The 26,423-nt window shown below is 38.8% G+C and overlaps 1 protein-coding gene across 2 annotated transcripts in view; it reads right to left on the reverse strand.

The window, feature by feature from the left end:
• NEDD4L (NEDD4 like E3 ubiquitin protein ligase) overlaps positions 1-26,423 on the reverse strand; it is a 478,713-nt gene that overhangs the window by 207,066 nt on the left and 245,224 nt on the right. For both annotated transcript variants that reach the window (XM_043980385.1, XM_043980391.1), the window contains one exon: positions 378-459. In XM_043980385.1, the coding sequence (XP_043836320.1) occupies positions 378-459 (82 nt within the window). The remainder of the gene's footprint in view (positions 1-377; positions 460-26,423) is intronic.

The raw sequence follows: 26,423 nt of genomic DNA on the forward strand, positions 1-26,423 counted from the left end.
CCAGTCAGTAAGCCTTTATTAAACACTATATGCCAGGCACTGTGCTAAGTACTGGCTATTTAGGATAGTAAACACATCACACACACACACACACACACACACACATACACGTATATATGTGTGTGTGTATATATATACATGTACACAGAGAGAGAGAGAGAGAGAGAGAGAGAGAGAGAGAGAGAGAGAGAGAGAGAGAGAGAGAAAGGGAGGCAGGCTAACAACTAGGTGGTGTAAAAGGTAAACCTAAGCAATTACAGTATTTAATGGCCCAAGGCATAATCTTTAAGAAAACACATTGATCTCAAAGAACCTGACTAGTTATGGTTTTTACACTGATGATGAACCCAACCTTCAATTAACAATCGATCACTTACCTTTTTAATGGTTTTTGTCTGCACCAAAGCAAGCTCTCTGTTCTCATCTGCTACATACAGTGAAAGTTTTACGTATGGATCACTGCAAGAGAAAATTCAGATTTACTATGATTATACTTTTCTCTTCCCCCAGTGTGTGTACATTTGAGAGTAATTTAACATACAAATGTCAAAGTCAATGCTAATTGCTCAAGGTTCATATGAATTTTGTAAACCAGGCAATAATAAGGAGTTTTTAACACGTACTAAAAACATTACTGGGGGGAAAAAAAAAGAAAGGCACTAACCACTCTAGGTTACCAAGGCCTACAGGATTTTCTAAGCAGGTGATTCAATTGAAGGTATATTTATTAAACACTTATTTGTAAAGAGCTGAAAAGAGACAGAGTGACAGAGACAGGGAGACAGAGACACAGAGAGAGAGAGAGAGAGACAGAGACAGAGAGACAGAGAGACAGAGAGACAGAGAGAGAGAGAGAGAGAGAGAGAGAGAGAGACAGAGAGACAGAGAGAGAGAGAGAGACTTTGACCTAGAACTTTGACTTAGAACTACAGCTGAAAGGGATCTTGGAGACCACTGAATCCAACCCCCTTAATTTTACATATGAGGAAACTAAGGCCGAGGGAGAGGAAATCATCTGCTTGACAAGGTCAGGCAGCAAGGTGGACATTGAAACTGGGTCTTCTGGCTGTGGAGCTGCTTACTGCTCTCTCCACTATACTAGCAGGTAAATATTCTACTTGGGGATGCAAAGTGCATAAAAGATATATTAGTAAACAAAAGATATAGTGTAAGGACAAAGAGAGGAATAAGGACAAAGCGAATCAGGAAAGCCTTCCTGTAAGAGACAGCACTTGAGATGCGCCTTGAAAAATAAGTAGTTTAAGAAGCACAAGCCAGGAATACATAATATTGACTCATATTCTCTATGCCAAGTTAAATTTGATTTTAACTTTAAGCTTCCAGACAACAGAGAATGCACTTGTTCTTGCTGTTATCCAGTTATTTCACTCCTGTCTGACTCTGCAATGCCCTTTGGGGTCTTTTTGGTAAAGATACTGGAGTAGTTTGCCATTTCCTTCTCCATTTCATTTTACAGATAAGGAAACTGAGATAAACAGGGTTAAGGGACTTGACCAGGGTCACACAGCTAATAAGTGTTAGAGGCTGGATTTGAACTCAGGTTTGAGCTTATTGTTAAATTACAAATCTCATATAATCCCATCATTTACAGGTAAGATAGAGAGAGGGGCAGAGACTTGGCCCACAGTCCCATAGATGGCAAAAAGTAGAGCTAACCAGGTTTTCTGACACCAAACCCAGGGTTCTCTCCACCACAATAGGATGCAGCCTCTACTATTTCTACTCCAAAAAAAAAAAAAAAAACAACCCTCCTAAAATGTTTCCTTAAAATGGTAACGCCACTTTTTACACCTTATCCTCAACATGTATTTTTCCAATCCAGTGACACTGGCCTCCTGGTTTCTCCAACAACAAGACCCTCCATTTCTTGGCTGCAAGCATTGTCTCAGGCTGTGTCCCCCATACTCTCCCTTCTCTGCTCCTACTACTGACTTCCCTGGATTCCTTTAAGTAACTAAAAGCTCATGTTCTACAAGAAGCCTTCCCTAACCCCTCTTAATTCCAATGCTTTCCCTTTTTAAATTATTTCCTATTTATCCTGTATATAGCTTGATATGTATATATCTATCTGCTTGTTGTCTCCCCCATTAGATTAGAAGTAGGGACTCTCTTTTGCCTCTTTTTGTATCCCTAGCGCTTAGCACAGTGCCTGGCTCATAGTAGGTGTTTAATAAATGTTTATTGAATTGAATTGAAATGTTTTTTTCTAAACACAGTTACAGTATAAGGGGGTAAAAGGCTATACCACTTACCTCTCATTTTGCAGATTAAATGCATTTGAGGCAAAGTTTGTTAGAAAGTTAATTTGAGATCCTAGCTTCCTAACTGGATGATGGAACATAAGAACCTTACTGGACACAGCCTTAGAGTAGCTACGTCTAATATAAACTACTCATTTTGTAGGTAAGGAAACTACAGGCAATGGGTTGTGGCATGCTCAAAGTCATATTACCTGGTCAACCCAAGCCTGCCTCATTCCCAGTATAGGATGTTTCTCAATTCATCCCAGATAACTCCAATAATAAACAACTTAAGAAATTAAAAACTTTATATGTGAAAGGAAATGAGATGTGGATTCCTATGGAAATAAATATCATACATGTGCAATAACTATCTCCCCTCTTCACCCTGCAATGAACCTCTTCTACTTTCAGCTGCTTGCTGACTCTGGGATCTTCTGACATTGGTCAAAATAACCAGACTTGTGAGAATTTGGGGTCCACAAGAATTCCCCCTGCTACTGAGGAATTTTCTTATGATATACTAGCATCACCTAAAAGTTCCCCTGGTTCTTTTGTCTGGATATTTATAATATATGATATATTGAAGACAAAAAATTACTTTGATGTTAACAATGTCACACCAACAAACATATGATACACCCTAGTCAGAAATTCCTTAAATTTGTTTATTTATTTATTTTTGCAGGGCAATGAGGGTTAAGTGACTTGCCCAAGGTCACACAGCTGTAAGTGTCAAGTATCTGAGGCCAGATTTGAACTCAGGTCCTCCTGAATCCAGGACCAGTGCTTTATCCACTGCACCACCTAGCTGCTCCCAAAATTCCTTAAATTTATGTTTTAAAAATAAGTTAAATAGTATATTGCTTTTTCATTAAGGTCAAAATCATGCTCTCCTTCCTCTCCATCTTTTAAAATCCTCACTTTACTTCAAGATTTAGCTCAAGTACCATTATGAAGCCTTTTAATCCCCCAAGTGTTAGGGTGCCATTTACTTCTCCTTGCCTCCCTCTTCAAAGTACTCTGTATGTATCTGTCTTTGTAGGTATATCTTTAGAGTATATACAGTAAGCTCCTTGAGTACAGGAATTGTTTTATCTTCGGTATGTCCAGAGCCTGGCATAAAACCTTACAGATGAGACACTTTTCTGGGTACAGTTCCAATTGTTATGTAAGTTTCTTTTGGGGGGGGGGGGAAGAGATGATGAGGGTTAAGTGACTTGCCCAAGGTCACACAGGTAGTAAAGTGTCAAGTGGCTGAAGCTGGATTTGAACTCAGGTCCTCCTGAATCCAGAGTCGGTGCTCTATCCACTGTGCCACCTAGCCACCCCTCCAATTGTTATGAAATATGTTCCTTAAACTGAGTCAGAATCTGTCAATTGATAATTTCCTCCTAATTCAACTTCTAGCCTTCAAGATCCAACAAAACAAATCTAATCTTTCTTCTACATATTAAAACTTCAAATACTTAAAGTCAAATATATTCCATCTAAATCTTCTCTTTTAAGCTTGTAATTGAACAGTTAATTAGAATGTGACTCCTTGAGAGCAGGGTCTGTCTTTTACCTTTCATTGAGCCTGGCGTATAGTAGGTTCTTTTTTTTGGGGGGGGGGGCAATGAGGGTTAAGTGACTTGCCCAGGGGGTCAGACAGCTAGTAAGTATCAAGTGACTGAGGCCGGATTTGGACTCAGGTCCTCCTGAATCCAGGGCTGATGCTTTATCCACTGTGCCACCTAGCTGCCCCCATATAGTAGGTTCTTAGTAAATGTATTATGATTTATTTAATTCTTTCAGTCAATTATAGAATATGTTTACATTCCCCTCTTTGTGCTATCTTTATGAGAGATATGTAGGAGTGTGCTGGTAAATGTTAAACAATCAGCTCTCTGAAAAGCATGACATACTGTTGAATGTGTATTATTACTCTTTCCTACACTTTATTATGTCTAGACAACCAACAAAATAATAATGCAAGTCCTAATTTGTGTAGTATTTGGTGCTTTCTGATGTGTAAATACTCATAATGAAAATTTTACAATCAGCTCACTGCTACAAGTTGGCTCCAGCACCATTCCCTGCCCAATCCCATATCCTAGGATATGGACTTGGGAATAACTTCATTCATTTCTGTTTGCTTATCATCTTCTTTCTTCATTATCATTTAAACTTTCTGAATTGAATTCTTTCTTTACAGAGCCCACCTCTCAGATGTTTATAAACAAGTGTATATGTATTCATTTCCATCAATGACCCAATTAAAATAAATTTAAATTATGCTGTGAATAATCCTGGACTCCCAGTCTTTTCCACATTGAGTTCATGTGAAGTCTGTAGTTTGATGAGTACATCCAGCAGCTTTCCAAATACCCTGTCTGCTCTGCACAATTCTGCTTTTCAGCCTGAATCCTTTTGTCTAAAACAGCCACTTAAACTAACCCCCCAGAACTTCATGTCAAGCTGCCTTGTAGGTTACAGCTGTTTCCCAGACAGGCAAGGTTGGGCCACAATACCTAAGGCTAGGCTTCAGTGAATCCTTTCAGTGTTTATTCTGTCCTTACTGAGCCAGATTATCTCATTTCAGTTCATCCTCTGCACACGTGTAGGGAAGAGGAATGGTTTGGAATGTGGTTACAGAGCAAAGCCTTCATGGGAGTTGATGAGGCTGAGTGGGTGAAGCCAAACGCTAATTCTGAGTTTGAGATTTTGCCTCTGCAGGTAGGTTGGCACAAAGAGTAGAGTAGGAGGAAAATCTTGGAATGCAAGGTCACTTGGTGACCCTGTACAATTACATTTCACTTTAACTATTTCCATACTTTTCTGAATTCAATTTATCATAGCCTCTGTAGCTACTGCTTCTTATTTGATGAACAAAATGGTAATCATATCGTCTGCAAGGTATTTTTAAAAGGAGAAGGTGCTAAGGGCATGTAAATTTTAATATATTTCCATGTAACTACCAGGCAGGATTCAGAGCTAGGATTCTGAGACCACCTAATCCAATCTATGAGGTAGGATTCTGAGACCATCTATTCCAATCCTCTCATTTTTAAAGATGAAAAAACTAAGATCCAGAACAGAAAGGTTCAAAATGGGGAAATAAAATTCCCAAGGACATACAAGCAAAAGATGAGTCAGGATTCAAACACAGGTCCCTTGATTACAAATACAGTGCTCTTTCCCTGAAAGTGCTCACTGCTGTTTGTACTGCAAATTACATTTTACTTTAACTACTTCTATACTTTTCTGGACTTTATTTCAACTTCTGTAGCTATCTTTGCTCCTTATCTGGCTTAATATGCTTGATGTTTATCCATGAGGGAAAAAATGTTAGTCTGGGCCAGCCAGCAATGGTGTTTTGTGCCTCATTCTACTGGATAATTCATACTCTGCCTATAGGGTTGGGTGGAGAGAGACAAACTGGAATACTCTGTCAACAACTGCAAGTCCAATGGGGTTAATTACTGTGATTAATTATTGTCTTGATGTTTGATGTTGAAATCTCCTGCCATCTCTCCTCCCTTTCTTGCCAAATTTCTTAAAAAAACAAAAATAAAACAAACAAAAAAACCCCTGTCTATATCTCTTCCCATTATTTTGGCACCTGCTACTCCACTTTTGCCTGGACTATTGCAATAACTTCCCCAAAAGTCTGCCTGTAGTCTTTCCATCCTGCCAATCCATCCCTTATATAGGTGCCAAGTTAATATTCCCAAAGCATAGTTTTGACTATGTTACCCTGCTGGCTCCTCTGTTTGGCTTTTAAAGCTCCTCACAGTCTAGATCTATCCCACCTTTCCAGACTAAATGGAATTGGACCTCCTGAAAGTGCCATTCATACATCTATTTCCCTACCCTGACTTGAGAAAATGAATTATCATCATTCATCATCTCTAAAAGAACCTCAAAGTCAATTTTTAACCTCCGACTATTTTTTATTACCCAGTTTTTGAAAATCCCTATCATTATCAAGTGTCTTTCATAAAATGGGCATTTAATGGTTTTTTAATTGAACTGAATTCCAAAATTTATTTCTACCTGAGCAAATTTTTTAAAAAAGTTTTAGCCTAATTTGCATGCTGGTAAGAATTATATGTATCCTATGAAAACAGTAATCTGAAATAATACAGATGCTGATGCCCTAGAATTGATCAAAAAGGGAAAATTTTTCTATAGATGTGACCTCAAGACAGTCTTGTTATCTGGGTGGCACAGTGGATAAGGCACTGGCCCTGGATTCAGGAGGACCTGAGTTCAAATCTGACCTCAGACACTTGACACTCACTAGCTGTGTGACCCTGGGCAGATCACTTAACCCTCACTGCCCCCCCCCCAAAAAAGATAGTCTTGTGAACCTCAGTTTTTACCAATTATATAGAGACAGAAAATCTTATGAGTTCAAATGACACAGCTTAGCATAGTGGGCAGAAATCTAGACTGGGATTAAGGCAACCTAGATAAAATTCTCAGCTGACATGAATAACTAACTCACTTAAAGAAACTGACTTTTGGAGCGGCTAGGTGACACAGTGGATAGAGCAACGGTCCTGGGGTCAGGAGGACCTGAGTTCAAATCTGGCCTCAGACACTTAACTTACTAGCTGTGTGACCCTGGGCAAGTCACTCAACCCCAACTGCCTCACCAAAAAAACAAAACAAAAACCCCAAACTAACTTTTAGGGCAATTATCTGTAAAATCATAGAGTCGTAAGAAAAACACTTAGTAAACATTAAGGTACTACATAGATTAGTTATTAATTATTTTACTATAGAGCTTTTAGATGTCCTGCCAGATCTGACTGGCCAATTTACTCCATCTCTATTCAGTCTGAAAACCAAAATAAAAAATAGTCCAATAGGGCAACTAGGTGTCGAAGTAGATAAAGCACCAGCACTGGATTCAGGAGGACCTAAGTTCAAATCTGACCTCAGACATGACACTCACTAGCTGTGTGACCCTGGGCAAGTCACTTAACCCTCATTGCCCTGCCCTCCCCCATAATCCAATTAAAAAAACCCCTAAGATAAAAGGAAGGGAATAAGCATGTATGTGATGCTTATTATGTGCCAGGCACTGTGCTAAGCACTTAAAAATACATTTATCATTATTGTATTTACTATTGTTGTTATTGGTGTTACAACAACTGTGGGAAGTAGGTGCTATTATAAGCCTCGTTTTACACTTGAGGAAACAGAGCAAACAGAGATGAAGGGATTTACTATGGGTCACACAGCTAGTAAGTGTATGAAGCTGGATTTGAACTCAAGTTTTCCTGATCCCAGGTCTACCACTCCATCTACTGTACCACCAGCTATTTCTAATGAACTAACATATTGCTTTGGCTAAAGAGAAGCATTTTATCACATTGACAGCAGGAGTAAGTGGTCAAGTTAATTGATCAGGGATATACAGGCAATTTGCATCAAAGGCTGTATGATTAATATTATTCCCATTGTAGAGATGAGGAAAGTGGAAATTATGAAGATAAAGTGACTTTGCCCAGAATCAAATAGCTAGAAAGTGTCAAAATCAAGATATAAACACAGGCCCTTAACCTCTAAGAGGCTCATGCCACCAAATAATTTTTAACCATAAATTCATAAATTGGGACATTTTGAACACTATCCTATCAAAGTCCATATACTTTTTTTAAAGTATTCTGTTTTTCTCCATTGTTTTATTTACTGTCTAAAGGTTCACCTCTGCCAGAGATTCCTTCTTTCCATTTAACTGTGAATAACCTTGTCTGCTTGTCCTTGAATTGTGAGAATATGTCCCATATCTAGGGATCAGGATTTGGATACAATTCAACAAACATTTATTGAGCACCTATTTACAGTACAGACTAGTCTCTGTGCTAGGAAACAATGACATAAAGAAAAATTAATTCAATTAAATTAATCAAAAATTAATTAATCCCTATTCTTTTGAAGCTTGCATTCTATTAGGGGATACAGCATGTTTATGTGGAAGTCAATTGAAGGTAAGTAATCTCTAGAGGAAGCAGCACAAATTACAGAGGTGGGGTAGGGATATGGGAAGGAATCATGAATTCCAGCCATGGGAGTCCACTTGTGCCTCATTTTCAATCTGGCTGTACTATTTTGGGGACTTCTCTTACTCCACTGCCCACCCCCAACCATGCCCCAGGAACCTTAGTTTTGGGAAATCTTATCAACCTACAAGATCTAATCAGTCTTGAAACTCATACCTCATCACTACCTCTGCCTCTCTGATTGGAGGGGAGAGCCATGAACTCCAAAACTTCCATTGTAGGAGGGGGCTCAGCACAGTCATCTTATTTTCCATAGCTGTATTACTTTGGAACTTTCCCCTTCCTCCCAAAATACACGGACTCTCTTTTTTCTTATTTGTAGCCTGAGAGCTTAGCCAATTGCCTGGCAAATGGTAGGTGCTTAATGAATGTTTAATTACTATTACTGACTATTGGGCAAAGGCACAAAGGTAGACGATAGAATGCTGCGTTTGGAGAACAGTCAATTACAAGGCTTGTTTTCACTAGAATTGAGGAAAGTAACAAAGGAGAACAAATAGAAGTTTAGAAGGTGACACCAATGAACAGAGCAATTTTGTTACTACTTTGTTCAATGTAATGTATACATATATTTCTTTTTTGTTTTGTTTTTTTTGGTTTTTTAAGTGAGGCAATGGGGGTTAAGTGACTTGCCCAGGGTCACACAGCTAGAAAATGTTAAGTGTCTGAGGCCAGATGTGAACTCAGGTACTCCTGACTCCAGGGCCGGTGCTCTATCCACCGTACCACCTAGCTGCCCCATATATTTCTTTTTAAAATTTGATATATTTACAGTTTCTTATGCGATTCTCTTATCTTCTTTGTGTATTGAAATGTTTGTGTTTGTTGGTGGTAGTTGACAATTATAAAAAATATTTAAAAGGAATTTTAAAATAGAAAAACATAAGTGATTATGAAAAATAAAAAGAAACATTCTTATTACTGTAAGGGCATTTGAGCTGTGAATTATTCTCATTAAATAAACAGCATGTCTTGTCTTGATCTGAGCACAATGTTTTACATACTTTTAGGATTGTAAAATCTTTCAATCAATTAATCAACAAGTGTTTATTAAGAGCCTGTGTGACAAGAACTATGTTGGTGGTGAGAGTACAAGAAAAAAAAAGGAAAAGAAAAGAAACAGCTCCTGCCCTCAAAGAGCTTATGGTAGTGTAACCCATATGAATGGCTCCGCCCACTATCCCAGCTAATTCCTGGACCAAAACATCCCTTCTTGGCCACCACTACCTTCTGTGTATCTCTGAGTATAGAACTTAAGCCTTTTGAGAGAGAGAATCATCTTGGTGTTTGTATATTATCTGTAGAGCTTTGTCCAGTGCTTGAGCATGTAGTAAATGTGTCAAGCACAGCACAAGGTTCAAAACAAGTCCTGGTTCTCAACATACATTCTAATGAGGGGATGCTGTGTATATTCCTCAGGTCAACTTTGTGAATTGGAAATAGAAAATATTACTGTCTCCATTGTACAAATGTGGGAACTGAGGCTCCAAGAAGTGTTTATTTCCCCTAGATTACACTATGAAAGGCAAAGCCAGTTTATAACTGCATGTCTTCCAACTCCTCGAATGAGGATTCTTTCCACACCACCAGGACTTTCAGATGGAGTTCTGGAATCTAGCATTCCTAGGCAAAGGGTCTAAGGATGATCTCAGGCAAAAGGGATTTCTCTGGGTTTCCGTGTTTCCCAGGATTGAGAAACCAGAACAACTAGATTAGTCTGAAAGAAGATACTTTGAAAACAGTAAAAAATCCTATATAAATGTATATATTGACATTCTCGTCTCAAGATGTATATTGGGGCAGCTAGATGGTGCAGTGGATAAAGCACCAGCCCTGGATTCAGGAGTACCTGAGTTCAAATCCAGTCTCAGATAGTTAACACTTACTAGCTGTGTGACCCTGGGCAAATCACTTAACCGCAATAGCCTCATCAAAAAAAAAAAAAAAAGATCTGTATCTCATTCCTCTATAACCTCAACCTAAAATTCTACTTTAGACTAGGAACTTAAGTATTGTGTACTTATTATATCTGATGTGAGTTGGTGTTGAAGTCTTACACTGGCAGAAGACCACCTGGGACCCATAAATTCCACCATACAAGCCCTGATTTCCCTTTGAACCACTGAATAGGACTAGTGAGATGACCAATCCTCCCAGATTCCTAGAGATATTGTAAGTACAATGGGGGTTCTCTGCCACTTTACTCTCATACTCATTCTTTTGAGTACTGTTGAAAGTTTGTGACTCCCTATTAACCTCTCTTTAGAGGCCACCCAACTGTAGGACTTGGGATAAGACAAAGATGAAAAAGGGGGCTTCCATTCTGTTTCCCAAACTCTAAGCCTGGGATCCAATACTAATAAGAGAAAAAAATTTTCATCCAGGAAGGGAAGGTCTCATACTGGCTTTAGTTCTGTCAAGTTTAGTTAACAGAGATTCCACCTGAAAGATTATGAGGGCCTAAACCTGGGTAGTGAGGGATGTGGTAGAGGTACACTTGTCAAGATTTAGAATGGATTGGACATGTAGACTGAGGATATTTCAATAGCCTTCTCACTGGTCTCCAGTCTCATGTCTCCCCTCCTCCAATCCATTTTCCAAAAAGAAGTAAAAGTGATTTTTCCTAAAATGCAGGTTTGGCTCTGTCACATTTCTCATCAATAAACTTATTACTTCTAGAATGAAATACAAATTCCTGTTTTCTACTTAAAGCCCATCACAACCTGGCTCCAAGCTATGTTTGCAGTCTTATGACACAACACATCCCCTTGATACAGCCTACCATTCAACCAATATGGCGCTCTAGCTGTCTCTCATTCATGACACTCTACGGCTAGTCTTTGTGCCTTCACACATTTTATTCCTTCCTCACCACTGCCTCTTAGAATCTCTGGTTTCCTTCAAATACAAACTAAAGAGCCACATTGTCTATGACATCTTTTCTGATCCCCATCTCCTCAACTTAAATGCTAACTAGACAAAAATTAACTAGTATTTATTTTTAATGTACTTATGTGTATTCAAATGCCCCAAAGAATATGAGTACTTTTGATGGCAGGGACTGGGCTAATTTTTATCTTTAATTGAGGGAGAGTAAGGAGTTGAGGACGACTCTCAAGTTATGAAGCTGGATGACAGAAACAGTAAAGTAAAGGGGTGATTTTTGAGGAAAAGATGACGAGTAATATTTTAGATATATTGAATCTGAAGTGCCTCTGGGAAATGCTTGAAATGTTCAGAAGTGGGGCAGCTAGGTGGCGCAGTGGATAGAGCACCAGCCCTGGATTCAGAAGGACCTGAGTTCAAATCCGGCCTCAGACACTTAACAATTACTAGCTGTGTGACCCTAAGCAAGTCATTTAACCCCAATTGCCAAGAAAGAAAGAAAGAGAGAGAGAGAGAAAGAAAGAGAGAGAGAAATAAAGAAAGAGAAAGAAAGAGAGAAAGAGAGAAAGAAAGAGAGAGAGAGAAAGAAAGAGAGAGAGAGAAAGGAAGGAAGGAAGGAAGGAAGGAAGGAAGGAAGGAAGGAAGGAAGGAAGGAAGGAAGGAAGGAAGGAAGGAAGGAAGGAAGGAAGGATGGATGAAATGTTCAAAGGCACTCTGAAATCCAATCTTAATTCAGGAGATTGGGACTGAATATTTTGAGCTGGGAGTCATGTGCATAGAGATGGTAATAACTCACAGGAGTTTATAAAATTACCAAATAATATAGTGTAAAGATAGGAGGAAGGGCAGCTGGCTGGCACAGTGGACAGCACACTGAACTTGGAATCAAGAAGACTCACCTTCATGAGTTCAAATCAAGCCTCAGACCCTTGTTAGCTATGTGATTCTGGGCAAATTACTTAACCCCGTTTGCCTCAGGGTCCTCATCTGTAAAAAGAGCTGGAAAAAGAAATGGCAAACCACTCCAGTATCTTTGCCAAGAAAGCCCCCAAATGGGGTCGCAAAAAGTTGCACACAACTGAAATGACTGAACAACAAAGAGAGAGGGGGCAGCTAGGTGGCAAAGTGGATAGAGTACAGATATTGGAGTCAGGAAGACTCATCTTCCTGAATAGCTGTGTGATCTTGGGCAAGTCGCTTCATCCTGTTTGTCTCAGCTCCTCATCTATAAAATAAGAATCAAAAGGCAAACCACTCCTGTATTTGCCAAAACAAAACAAAAACAAAACTGCAAATGGGATCACAAAGCACAACTGAACAACAACAAAAAGAAAAGAATGCCCCGGACAGAGCCCTAGGATACACTCACAAGTAAGGGGGCAGAACATGGATTATGATTTAGTAGAGATTAAGAAGCAACAGGGTGGGGGCAACTAGGTGGTGCAGTGGATAGAGCACTGGCCCTGGAGTTGGGAGTACCTGAGTTCAAATCCGGCCTCAGACACTTAACACTAACTAGCTGTGTGACCCTGGGCAAGTCACTTAACCCCAATTGCCTCACTAAAAAAAAAAAAAAAAAAGAAGCAACAGGGTGGCTAGTTCAGAGAGGCGAGAGAATAGTGTCAAGAAAAGACTACAAAAGGAGGAGATTCACTGAAAAACAGTGGATAACCTGAATTGGCAAGTATAAGGCAAGGCAAATGCTGTGGAGATATCGTGAATGAGTAATTGAGAAGAGGCCATCAGATGTGTCAATTAAGAGACTCGATTTGGAGACAGAAATTTCCGTTGTGTTGGAACTAGAAGTCATTTCAAGGGTCTGAGAAGGAAGCAGAGGCAAGAAGTCAAGAGTTTGAGGGGATAGTAGGCTCAAGTCGGGGATTTTTCAGAGAGGGGGCGAGGCATGTTTCTAGGAAGCAGGAAAGAATCTAAGTTTTCTAGAATTTTTTAAAATTGAAATTGTGCTTCTTCATTTTCTGATGAGATTGTTTGGTACTTTGCCGCGTCATGCAACTCCCAACTCTCTTATCAGAAATAGCATTTAAGGTTTTTGTTTCTTACTCTGGAGTCATGTTTTACAACATTTTTTTGCCATCTTTCCCAATGATCACTGTCAATAAATAATTATCAAGGGAGATATTTTGGTGTAAGCAGCAACAAATAAAAAACCGTAAAATATCTGTGCTTAACACTTATTCACATGTAAAATATCTTTTCCAGGTTTTGTAACAATGCAATACCCATGAGGACAAGTCCGGGAGGTGACTGACAAGAATGAATAAACCAAATTATTTTTTTCTCTAGGAAAACTACAGCCCTGGTGGATCTACTCCAACTGCTGAATGAGATAACAGCTTCTAAAATGCTAAACATTTAGACATAAATAGGCTACCTCTGCAATTAATAACAACAATAACAATAATAACTGATATTTATAAAGTATTTTAAGATTTGCAAAGTGCTTTACATTCATTATTTCATTTCCTGCTCCCAACTCCCTTGTTAGGTAGGTGCTATTATTACCTCCCTCCCTGCCCTCTCCACCCCCCATTATCGAAAATGAGGAACTTGAACAAGTTGTAGTATATGACTGTGATAGAATACTACTGTGCTATAAGAAATGAGTTTGATGATCTTAGAAAAACACAGACTTACACAAAATAACTAAGAGCAGAATGAGCAGAACCAAGAGAAGAACAGCAATATTAAGAACAACTTTAAGCAAATAAGTCATTTTGACTGTTATAAGGGACATATGAAGAAATCTGTATCCAGACAAAGAATTGATAAATAGAAGTATGTATAAAATATTTGTACATATATGTGTGTGTCTAATGGCAGCCATCATGGGGGGAGAAAAAAGTAAAAGAAATTAATTTAAATAACTTATATATTTAAAAGGAATAGCAAGCTGTACATAATAGATTTATGGTTTCAGATGCAGTCATCTTTTTTTTTAATTATACTATGTTGTAGAAATACTTATTTTATTCCATAAATTAAAAATAAAATAAGATAAAAAATAAAAATAAAACAAATAAATGTGGGAAAAAAACAAAAAAGGAGGAACTTCAGTCTCAGAGACATAAATAAAGTCAATCACACAAAGTCATTGAAGTTAGCAAGTATAAGGAGAAGACTTTGAACCCAGGTTTCTAATGACTCTAAGCCTGGCTCTTTTGGCCATACTGAAGTGAGCCTCATCAGCTACACTTATGAACATTCCAGGAGGCACCAGAAAGTCCACAGGATTAAAGTCACATGCCTGAGGGACGAAGGAAAACAAAGAAAGAACAGCACAGCGCCTTCTGAACAGATCCCCACAATAAATACCAGCCTGGGAAAAGTGAAATCATTCCTGAATGTTACACCTCATTTAAAATGACAGCTATTTAGGTACAAGGTTCACAAAATTGCCTGAGTTAAACTGGACTTGGAATCAGATGACCAATCATGACCAGCCATCTGCACGGAAAATGGCTTCTTGGGAAGCAGGCTGAGAAACCACCTGTGAAATCCTGAAATTCTTCAGGTTAACTTTCAGACTGACCAAAGTATTCTAATGATTATTAATCAACTTTCACAAAACCTATTCTATTAAGTTCTTAAGTTCTAGGTTGGTAAACAAACATACAATAGACCACCAACTCTCCCAATTATGGTTAATGAGTAAACTCTGACCAAAAGATTTTTTTTTTAGTAGACTGAATTAAAAGGGTGTGTATTTGGGCTTCATAATATGTCTCAAGAGGAAGAACAAACAGGGTAGCAAAGGGGGAAAAACCATTCCATATAACACCTATGCACAGCACACAAAAATCAAGATGTATTTAAACATCCAATCACACTTTAATCCAGTTATTTCAGCTGATACTTATAATTCCACATAGAAGGGGAAGGTATGGTGGAACTATGATGTCGTTACCCCAATTTTTTGGATAAGGAAAGTGTGGTTCATAAAAATTAAGTGATTTGCCAGGGTCCCCAACTAGTGAATGTCTTAGAGCCTCCATTTCAACACTGTTTCCACTAGGACACATTGGCTTTTAGTTTAGTTTAGTTTTGTTTTTCCCCTGAGGAGGAAAGTGCTTGTAATTGCTTTTCTAGTATGGGAAATGAATTTGCAGTGGCCCATATACCCTACAGGTGTTTACTTTCTATGTGACCATCTAGTTCTTCTTCTTCTTTTTTTTTTTTTGGTGGGGTAATGGGGGTTAAGTGACTTGCCCAGGGTCACACAGCTAGTGTCAAGTGTCTGAAGTCACATTTGAACTCAGGTCCTTCTGGATCCAGGGCTGGTGCTTTATCCACTGCACCACCTAGCTGCCCCTTGTGACCATTTATTTCAAAAATGAATTCAGGGGCAGCTAGGTGGCTCAATGGATAAAACACCGGCCCTGGATTCAGAAGGACCTGAGTTCAAATCCGACTTCAGACACTTGACACTTACTAGCTGTGTGACCCTGGGCAAGTCACTTAAACCTCATTGACCCACCAAAAAAAAAATTTTTTTAAATAAAAAATGAATTCACAGAGAATTACAGTTGCATGAGCAAGAAGTTTCCCCCCATCACCCTGTACACATTCTTAAGTTCTTTTATTTTCAGGGGATGATTAGATGAGTTTGCAACCCCTTCCTTCCACAGTTATAACGATTTAAGTAAAAAAAAATTAATTCCTGATTCAGTGAAGAAAATAATTATACTTGTGTCCAGGCTGGAAGGTAAATCTGGATATGCACTGGTACCTTTTATACAGAATCATCTTCCTTTAGCTGTAGCAGCCTTAAAGGAACTAACTGGGTTGTTGTCCCTTATCGTGACACTCAGAACTGAAGACTCTTGGACGCATTTTATCATTCGCTGTGTGTTTTAACAATAGCCACAAAGACATAGGTCTCATTTATTTTTGCCCTAAGTTCTATTTTTTAAATTTTTTGCTGATGATTAGTCGGTAGTGCCTTTTGCAAAGAATAGTGATACATATGGCAGCTGGAGGCAGCCAGCTGGGGAGGGGATAGATCACTGGACTTGGAGTCAAGAAGACCTGAGTTCAAATCCAGTTTCAAACACTCGCTAGCCGCATGATCCTGGGCAAGCCATTTAATCTCTGTCTCAGTTTCCTCATGTGAGGATCAAATGAGATATTGGTAAAGTGCTCTGCAACCTTTAAAGTGATAGGTGTGTGTGTGTATATATACTAGTCATTATCACCATCATTATTATCATCTAGATCACCCCCTCCAACCCCATCCTGTATACCATAAACAATTCCAAATCCAATTTAAACATGTTTTTCCTTGTCAAGGCACTGACTCTAGCTTGGGCTCTGACCACTCTTCTCATAACTATAATTAATTCTTTAGGCCTTAATATCCCCTCTCCCTTCTGCCATTGAAATCCTACCTATTCTTCTGGGCCCAACTTGGCTGTTACCTCCTCAGTGTAATATTCCTTTATATAATAGTTCGAAGTCACCTTTCCTTCCTCTGTACTCCAAAAAGAAGGACTGTTTGTACCGGCTGCCTAGCACTAATCGTATACTAAACTTTGGACTGGCTAGTTATCCTTCATATCTGTATTCTTCATCTCTCCAACCAGACTATAAACTCATAAAACACAGGGTCATTATTGTTATTTGTGTAAACCCTATGGACACTAGAAGAGGCTCATGTGAGGTAAACAAGTGTCCTTTGATTAGCTGGCTCTTTACCCCACTCCCCACCATGACCCTTAGCAGGATTAAATGTTATCAAAAACCTTTCTTGTCTGGCATCCTAGCATGGTGTAGTCGAAAGAACCCTAGGCATAGAATCTGAGGATCCAAGTTTGAATTCTAGCTTTCCTATTTACTGCCTGTGTTATCTGGTAATCATGTTGACTCTGTGCTGCTCAGACTCATTAAGTAACATGCAGGAGCTGGAGAGATGACATCCAAGGTCCCTCCTGCTCAGCTCTAAACGCAATCATCTCATGACTCCATTGATAATCAGAGTGGAATTTCCCACCAGTTTTCACTCTCAAACCTTATAAGGATTTGAATCAATGAATATGTATTGAAGGAAATCTATAAATAACACAAAATACTGTGAGAAAATAGTGGGATTTGCCAGCCCAAAGGCCCCACCTGGAGATTGATTTGGATTGACTGAACTGAGTGAGAGTGATTAAGCCACACCTGCCTGGCCCTCAAGAGTACTCAGACCCCCTGCCCCACACCCCCACTCCCCTCCCCCCCCACACAGGAAGTTAACTAACTTAAGACCACCTTCAAGTCATGTCAATCAATGGACTTGAATGCTACCAGCCAATTAGATTGGAGCGGTGTGTGAGGACCGCCTCTCTTCTGGACCCCACAGGGAGCTTTTGCTCTGACAGGCATAGGATCTTTTTCTTTGTTGCTGGAACCTCCTGGTGGTGGCAGAAGACACAGGAGAAGAACCAGGCCAGGTTGAACTCTGATCTCTCCTCTAGGGTATATAGGTTTCCCTAACTTTCTGAACTCTACGTGTTCTCTCTTTACTCTTTAATAAATGCTTAATGCCTAAACTGTTGCTGAAGCTTCTAATTTATAAGTAAATCCTAGATAGCTTTCCCCACACTGGGGACAGGGAAAAGGTGACCACACGTTTAGTTTTACTCATCACAATACATAACTAATAGAAATCTATAATATCCAGTAAATATAAATATTTTAAATCAACAAAGATAAATATGTAATTATATAATAAACATATGTATATATTGAAAGAAAGCCTCAAAATGGAATCTCAAAAAAATTTTAGATGTGAAAAAAACTGAACTAGGAACTTCCTTCCATAAATGGTAAGGTCCTGAAGGGAAGAACTGTTAAATTTTTGTCTTTTTATTTCTCATATCTAGCACAGTGGATGACACAAAAATAGTTCTTTTTAAAAAATGTTTTTGATTGATTTTACAGGACAGCAGCACCATACAAGGTTCATCTCAGGCAGCAAAGCTTGAGTCCTCTTCTTCACTTCCTTGGCTTACATTTTATTCTTGCTTATATAATTAATTAGTTCTATATTTTCCCTAACTTGAAATAAATTATTTTCAAAATGAATACATGGACCACTGGGGAGAGCAAATATTTGCCACTAAAAAGAAGGGGGGGGAAGCACACAAGTGTAATAATTGTAGGGCTATTTTCACTGTGATTTTTTGGGGGGCTGACTTTTTTGTCCTGGGGACAAGAAATCAGAAGAAGTATTCCGGAAGGCTAAAAGGATCACTTTTACATCACCTGAATGCATATTTGGCAATAGCCAAATGGCAATCCCCTTTACAAGAATCATCAGAGACAAGGGGAAAATTTTTTTAATTTTGCAGGGTTTTCAAATGCTTCTATTAAATTACCACAAGAATTCTGAATATGCTTATGTTTCCTTTCCACCACTAGAAAAACAAATTATCAGCTGCACTGAACAGGAGTTTGATGCTTTAGTAAAAAGTAAGCTATCTGCTTGCATTCTGACTAATGTAAATGAGCATGAAACTTGAGCTGGAAGTCTTAACTCTTTTTCATATAAACTAGCATGTGGCAAAGTTAGCAGCAAACAATCTAAATACGGGGGTGGGAGGTGGGGATGCTCCCATCATGGGAAACTTCATGTCTCTAAGCAAAACAGTAGTTACTGAATTGCTATGTGAGTTTATGTTTGGAACTTTAAAGGGATTCTGAAAAGAGAAGAACCCAGGTAAGAGATGCAAAATCAAAGGGAAAACAACAAACAAGCCTCTTGTATTAAGATAGATGTGCCAGATGAGTGCGAAACATTGATTATAGGAGAAGTATCCCCAGGGGAAGCAGTTCAGTGGCTAACAAGGATGTCTCCTGGTCTAAGTGAGAGAAATAGGAACATAAACACTACAGGTGATGGTGAGGACAAAAATCGACATATGTGATGCTATGCGGGCTGAGACAACTTGGAGCCAAGTGGACAAATAGAATACAGCCTCCCTTAAGCAACTTAACAAAGATAAGAAGAGCTGAGGGACTGATGCTCACATGGGTTTCCAGATATCTACTGGGGGAGGGGAAGAAGAATGATGTGTAGACCTACTCTCATTATTTAGTTTTAAATCATATCCTCCTTTTATTACTTTTCTTTCTCCTTCCGCTTGCTTGGGGCAGCTAAGTAACACAATGCATAAAGCATTGGGCCCGAAGTCAAAAAGACTCATTTTCCTGAGTTCAAATATAGTCTCAGACACTTACTAGGCTTTGTGACTCTGGGCAAGCCATTTAATTCTGTTTGCCTCGGTTTCTTCATCTGTAAAATGAGCTGGAGAAGGAAATAGCAAGCCGCTCCACTAGCTTTGCCAAGAAAACCCTATTTAGGGTTTTCAAAGAGTCAGACACAACTGAACAACAACAAATCTGCCTGCTTGACAATCCCCATAGTTCATTGCTTTTTTAGCTTCTCTATGAAATTGGACAAGGGAAGGGAAAGAATACAAAACGGAATCTCAATCTGCCCTTCTTAAAAAGGTCTGGTTGGGGAAGGAGATGGAAACTCTTGGCTAAACTAAGGTTTTTGGATTATGGACAGTTGTTCATTTTATCCACACTCTGCCTGTCCCTGTTACGGAAGATTATGGAGTTGTATCAAGGATGTTCTGAAGCAGAGATTCAGAGGATATGACACAGCAGGGAGCAGCTGGGAAAAAAGGGACTGACACAGCCAGGCCTGACATACAACAATCAGTGGTTACTTCTGAATGTGGACTTTGGAAGAAAGATGGCAAAGGGTGCTAGGTTTGGGGGTTTTGTTATTGTTTTTGTTTCTTTTTTTTTCTATTTTAATTTAATTTTTAATTTTTTTCAATTACATGTAAAGACATTTTTTGAGTTCCAAGTTTTTCTCCCACCTTTCCTTCCCTTCCCCCTCCCCAGGGTGCTAGGTTTTTGGAAGAAAGTTACAGCCAAGAGAATTTAGATAATAAAGAAACAAAGAATATCAGTATAATTATTTTTTTAAAAACCAAACTGAAATCTAGCCACAGCATCCTATTGTTCCATCACACGTAGGTCCTTCCAATCACGCTTGGACAGACAGAAATGTTGTTATCTTCAATATACAAAAAAAACCCAAAAAAGCCCAGTCATTACAGTAAGACTGAGATATAAATGTAGAAACAAAGAACAGCCAACAACTTTTTTTTTTTAAGTGTCAAGGACAAGGTTTTGGCCTCAAAAAATGGTGGTAAGAAAAAGAGAGATCTTACTCTAGTAAACTTAAAACAATTACAAAACTTTGGACCTGAAGAAATCTTAGAAATCATCTAGTCTTACAGTCTCACTAGAAATCACCATGACAGCTGGCCCCTGGGAGGCCTTTTAAAGAACTCAGTGCAGAAGGAAGCATTGACCTCCATAGCATGATGTTGCCAATCAAACATGCCACTGTTTGGTTTAATTTCCACTTATGGTAAGTTTTAGAAAACTTAAGACAATAATGCCAATATAGTGTGCAAATATTTTTGACATCAGAGCAGAGTGAAATAAATAGTCTGATGCAATCCACTGTAACTAACCCCAATAATAGTATCTTCACACAAGTTACATCAGAGCAGCATGACTAGCCAATACAGCATTTGCTGTGGATGAAAGATTACATGAGAAACAGAGGCATTAAAAATATCAGTGGAATTCTAAATTCGGGGGCAGCTAGGTGGCGCAGTGAATAAAGCACTGGCTTAGGATTCAGGAGCACTTGAGTTCAAATCCGGCCTCAGGCACTTGACACTAGCTGTGTGATCCTGGGCAAGTCACTTAACCCTCACTGCCTCGCAAAAAAGAAAAGAAAAGAAAAGAAATTCTAAGTTCGCATTTCCACCATCTATTTAAAATCAATAAAAGGTAGCATGAAGTTTATATCCCAAAAACATCCCAAAAAAGAAAAAAACCTATTTGTACAAAAATATTTATAGAAGCTCTTTTTGTGGTGGCTAAGGATTGAAACTCAAAGGGATGCCCATCAATTGGGGAATGGCTAAAGAAGCTGTGGTATATGATTGTAATGGAAAATTATTATGCTCTAAGAAATGATGAGCAGGATGATTTCAGAAAGGCCTGGAAAGACTTATATGAACTGAGGTACAGTGAAGTAAGCAGAACCAGGAGCATGTTGTACACAGTGACAGCAATTATTATTCAATGAAGAACTGTAAATGAGTAGCTGTTCTCAGCAATACAATGATCCAAGACAATCCCAAAGTACTAATGATAAAACACACTGTCTACCTTCAAAGAAAGAACTGATATTGATTGAACACAGACTGAAGCATACTATTTTTCACTTTTCTTCATGTCTTTTTATAAAAAATGACTAATATGAAAACATTTTACATAATTGCACATGTATAACCTATATCCGATTGCTTACCACCTCAGGGAAGGGGAGGGAGGAGGGGAAGGGGGAGGGGGAGGGGGAGGGGGAGAGGTAGGGGGAGGGGGAGAGGGAGAGGGAGAGGGAGAGAATTTGGAATGCAAAACTTTAAATTAAAATGTTTATTAAATAGTCAAGGGGCAGCTAGGTGGCGCAGTGGATAGAGCACCGGCCCTGGATTCAGGAGGACCTGAGTTCAAAACCGGCCTCGGACACTTTATACACTTACTAGCTGTGTGACCCTGGGCAAGTCACTTAACCCCAATTGCCTCACCAAAAAAAAAAAGAAAAAAGAAAAATAAAAAAAAGGAAGAAAAGATAGCATTTTCCCAATAAGGAAGGGTATAATGGTCACTTTCCTGACAAATAAAGATGTAAAAGTTCTCACCTCCCAGCACACAAATATGGTTACTCCTATTAAAGCCTTTAGAATGACTCAAGAGATCAAGCAATAGCATCACTGTTAAGGTGGATTTAAAACAATGTTCTCAGAATAGGACTAGGCTGTCTTGTGTGTCTCATGAATACAGGAACTCTTCTCAAGTGAGTCATCTTTTAAGCTAGATCAAATAGGTCTTTTGGCCAAAAAAGAGGCTGTAAACAATGATGGGCCATTCTCTCTAGGATGGCTTTGAAGTGATTGGGTTTTCTCTCTATTTGTACAATCTTTTCACACCATGATGAGTTATCAAAACCTTCTTCACCAGAATCTCACAGTAATTGTCATTTGTGTTTGTTAACTCTTAATACAAGGAACCTGACTCTGGTGTGTACTTATTTGAATATCAAGATGATGCCATCTTTATCTTCTGATATACCTTAGATGTCTTCCCTATTTGCTGCATGCCAGTGACCAACAATGAGAACAAAGAGGTCAGAACATGGATCTAGCTACCGTAGGATCCATGGACCAAAATTTTATAAGCAATGCAAATCACATCAATTAAACGTGAAAACAAGTAACAGTTGCCACATTAAAAAAAAAAAGTTTACCCCACAGCATTTACGTAAGACAAATGTCTTTGCATGGACAAACAACTGCTTGACAGAAGTTCAACAATCACAGAGAATAAAAGCTAAGCAAAATTTTCAGTTTTCAGTATCAGCTTTTGTTTCAGTGAACCCTTTTTATAGGTTTAATTCTGATTCCAGTATACTGTTTTTATTATATTTTGAAGTAAAGCTGTGGTTTTTAAAAAATAAACTAAATATTTACTATTATTTGTAAGTTACAACAACAGAGGTCAGGAAATAACTGAACAAGAGAAACAAGAACATTTCTAAGATCCTCGTATGATACTTGACACTTTTCAGGGTACTTTTCCTAATTTATAGTGGCACAGGAAGATGTGGCTGCTCCAAGACTTTCTCTCTCCCTGTCTCAGTTTCTTCTTTCATAAAATGAGTAGAAGTTGGACCAACTGAGCTCCTGGGCCCATTGTTAAAAGCTAGGAAAACAGGCACTAAAAGCAAAAAGAGAAAAGGAAACAGCATAAAGATGAGGCTGCCACACATGGTAAATATAGAAATATGAGGATAGAAATACTAAAGAGTATCTATCCACCATGGGTTGTGGCTTATAAGAAAATCATTGCCTTAAGTCCCTTTGTCCAAAGTTAGAATATCACATGATTATGGAAACAACACTATGAGAAAGATATGGGCTAGCACCTGGCATCCATTAAATGCACTTCAACCTCAACAGCCAGGCCAAAAAACATCAGCTGTGGAAACTGAAAATTTCTATGTCAACCATCTGAAGTATCCAATAAACATGGTGCTGTGAAAAGTGCTAGCCTTGAGAGCCAAAGGGTCTGAGTCTGGACCCTTGCAGTTTAGTACTTCTGTGACCTTGAGTGAGTCATGCATGCTCTTTGGGCCTCAGTTTCTTCATTTGTAAAATGAAGGGGGGATAGAACTATATGATTTCTAAGATCTCTCCCTAATGCAAATCTATCATATTATCAAAGAATTTACAGTATTTTTAGTTTGTTTTAAATCATACTGACTTTCCCCAAGTTGCAAAGTTACACATATCCTTCTAAAAGCAAAGTCCAAAACTGAACTCTAGGTACAGGCTTGGATGGATCTTAAATAATAGGAAATACAATGGAAAAAAAAAAAACTGAAGACTGAAAGCCAGAAAACCTCGGGCTCTGGTTCTGTCACTAACATCCTGGTTGATCATTGACAAATCACACATCTTCTCTGGGTCTCAGTTTCCTCAAATGTAAAATTAAATAGATGTGCTGTTGTCTCTAAGATATCCAAGTTGAACTCAGCACAGCACAATGGAAACTCCCTGGCTCTGGAGTTATAAGTCCCTAGCTCAAATTCCACCTGTATTACTTTCTTCCTATAAGACTTCAGCCGGGTCATTCTGGACCTCAGCTTCTTTATCTGAAAAGTATCTAAGGTTTCTTTTAGATGTAAATCTGTGATCTAGCTGTAGTTCTTCAAAGACAAGACCTACTCAACAATGCACTCTGATGCTTTTCCTATGGTGGATGCCATTACACCACTTTCTTTGGCTTCCCTAATGTTATGCCTCATTTCTCATCATGTTACTGGCTGAAATCCTTTTCTTTTTCCGGCCATAAATATATACTTTGCTGTCATATTTATATGTATGGGATCAATTTCCCCCAAAAGTGTATCAACCCCTGCTTTAGATAGTTAAATTTCAGAAAAAATTACTAAAGAGATCATGGAAGGTTCTCCATGACTCTTCAATTTTGGATAAATTGCTCTTTTTAAAAAAAATTTCTGAAAACAAGTGGGGCACTGGCTAGAAATAAAATGGTCTAATATCAATTTCCCTGGTTATTTTTTGCAGATGTTAGAACTGAAACAAAGAAAACCAAAAGGGATGGAGCAAAAACCCTAAACCAATGATAATCTGGTCTTATGGGGATTTGAACAAGAGGCAATTAATAGAGGATTAAGGCTAAGTAAAACCACAGCTGAACATGTAACTGCCAGCATGCTGAAGGCAGAGAACCAGGGAGGCAATTAGGTGGGGAAAAACCCACAAAGGGGGAGAAAAACATTAGTTACACCAATGAATGGATATGAGGGAAGTCATACACAGATTACCGTGCTTAAAACTCTCTATGCAAAACAGAATTAAGGAGGATAAACTGTGACTCTCAACAAGGGTTTATTCTGAGAAATGGGTGAGCTACTCTCCCTCCACCTTTCTTGTCACCACCTCAGTTTTTCAGGGGTCATTTATCCAGAAAACTCAGAATCACTGAATCTCAGAGCTGGAATGGTTCTCAAGGGCTATCTAATGCAAGCATATGAAACAAGACTCTCTCTACCAAATAAGCAACAAGTCATCATTCAATCTTTCCTTGAAGACCTCCTTGTGCAGAAAAACCGTTGCCTTCCAAAACAGCCCATTCCACCTCTGCATGGCTCCAATTGTTTGGAAGTTTGTGTTCACATCAAGCCTAAATCTTCCTCTAAGGTTAAGTAGAACAAATCTATCAACTCTTCCACTGAGGCGGCTAGTGGTACAATGGATAAAGAGAACTGGGCCAGGAGTCAGGAAGACCAAAGTTCAAATCTGTCCCCAGAACCTATTAACCGTGTGACCCCAGGCAAGCCATTTAATCTCTTTTCCTCAGTTGCCTTAAGTGTAAAATTGGAATGATAATGGTACCTACTTTGAAGGACTGTTGTGAGGATCAAAAGAGATAATATTCATAAGAAGTGCTTATCACCCCACATGTTCAGAAATATTTATAGCAGCTCTCTTTGTGGTGGTAAAGAATTGGAAATCAGGGGAATGCCCATCAATTGGAGAATGGCTAAACAAGTTGTGGTATATGAATGTAATGGAATAATATTGTGCTGTAAGAAACGATGAGCAGGAGGAGTTCAGAGAAACCTGGAAGGATTTACATGATCTGATGTTGACAGAAAGGAGCAGAACCAGAAGAATACTGTACACAGTAACAGCAACATAGTATGAACAATGGTGACAGACTTGGCTCTTCTCAGCAGTGCAATGATCCAAAACAATTTCAAAAAACTTCATGATAGAAAATGTTCTCAACATCCAGAAAAAAGAACTGTGGATTATAAATGCAAACTGAACCATACTGTTTCTACTTTGGGGCTGTTCCCCCCCCCCCTTCTTTTTTGTGGTTTTTCCCTTGTGCTCTGATTCTTTTTTCACAGTATGACTAATGCAGAAATATGTTTAATGTGACTGCACATATATAACCTCTATCAGACTGCTTTCCATCTTGGGGAGGAGCGAGGGAAGGGAGGGTAGAGAAAAATTTGGAACTAAAAATCCTATGAAAACAAATGTTGAAAACTATCCTTATATGTAACTGGAAAAATAATTTTAAAAATACTTTAATTTTTAAAAAAAGAAGTGGTTATCACAGTGCCTGGAACACAGTAGGCACTAAATAAGTACTTATTCCCTTACCATTTGAAGGCCCTAGAAATAGAAAGAGCTGTCATCTTTTTTATGCTAAACATCTTTAGTGTCTTCAGCCTATCTCCCACCTGAACTTTCACCCAGCTGACTGTCCTACTCTGAACACTCACCAGTTTGTCCACATGTTTCTTAAGTCTTGATACCCAGAACTGAACACCAGGCTCCGGATGAGGTCTGACCCAGACAGCTTATAGACTATCACATCTTCAGTCACAGACACTCTGCCTCCAGAGAAGCAGCATTAGTTTTCTGGGCTGTCATGGAACACAGCTAACATACAGAAAAAGTTGTGCATGGAACCCTTCAGAGTTTGTCAGACTGCTTGTCTACCTCATCTTGTTTTTGCAAAG

This window comes from Dromiciops gliroides, chromosome 1, assembly GCF_019393635.1.
Source record: "Dromiciops gliroides isolate mDroGli1 chromosome 1, mDroGli1.pri, whole genome shotgun sequence".
Taxonomy (NCBI): domain Eukaryota; kingdom Metazoa; phylum Chordata; class Mammalia; order Microbiotheria; family Microbiotheriidae; genus Dromiciops; species Dromiciops gliroides.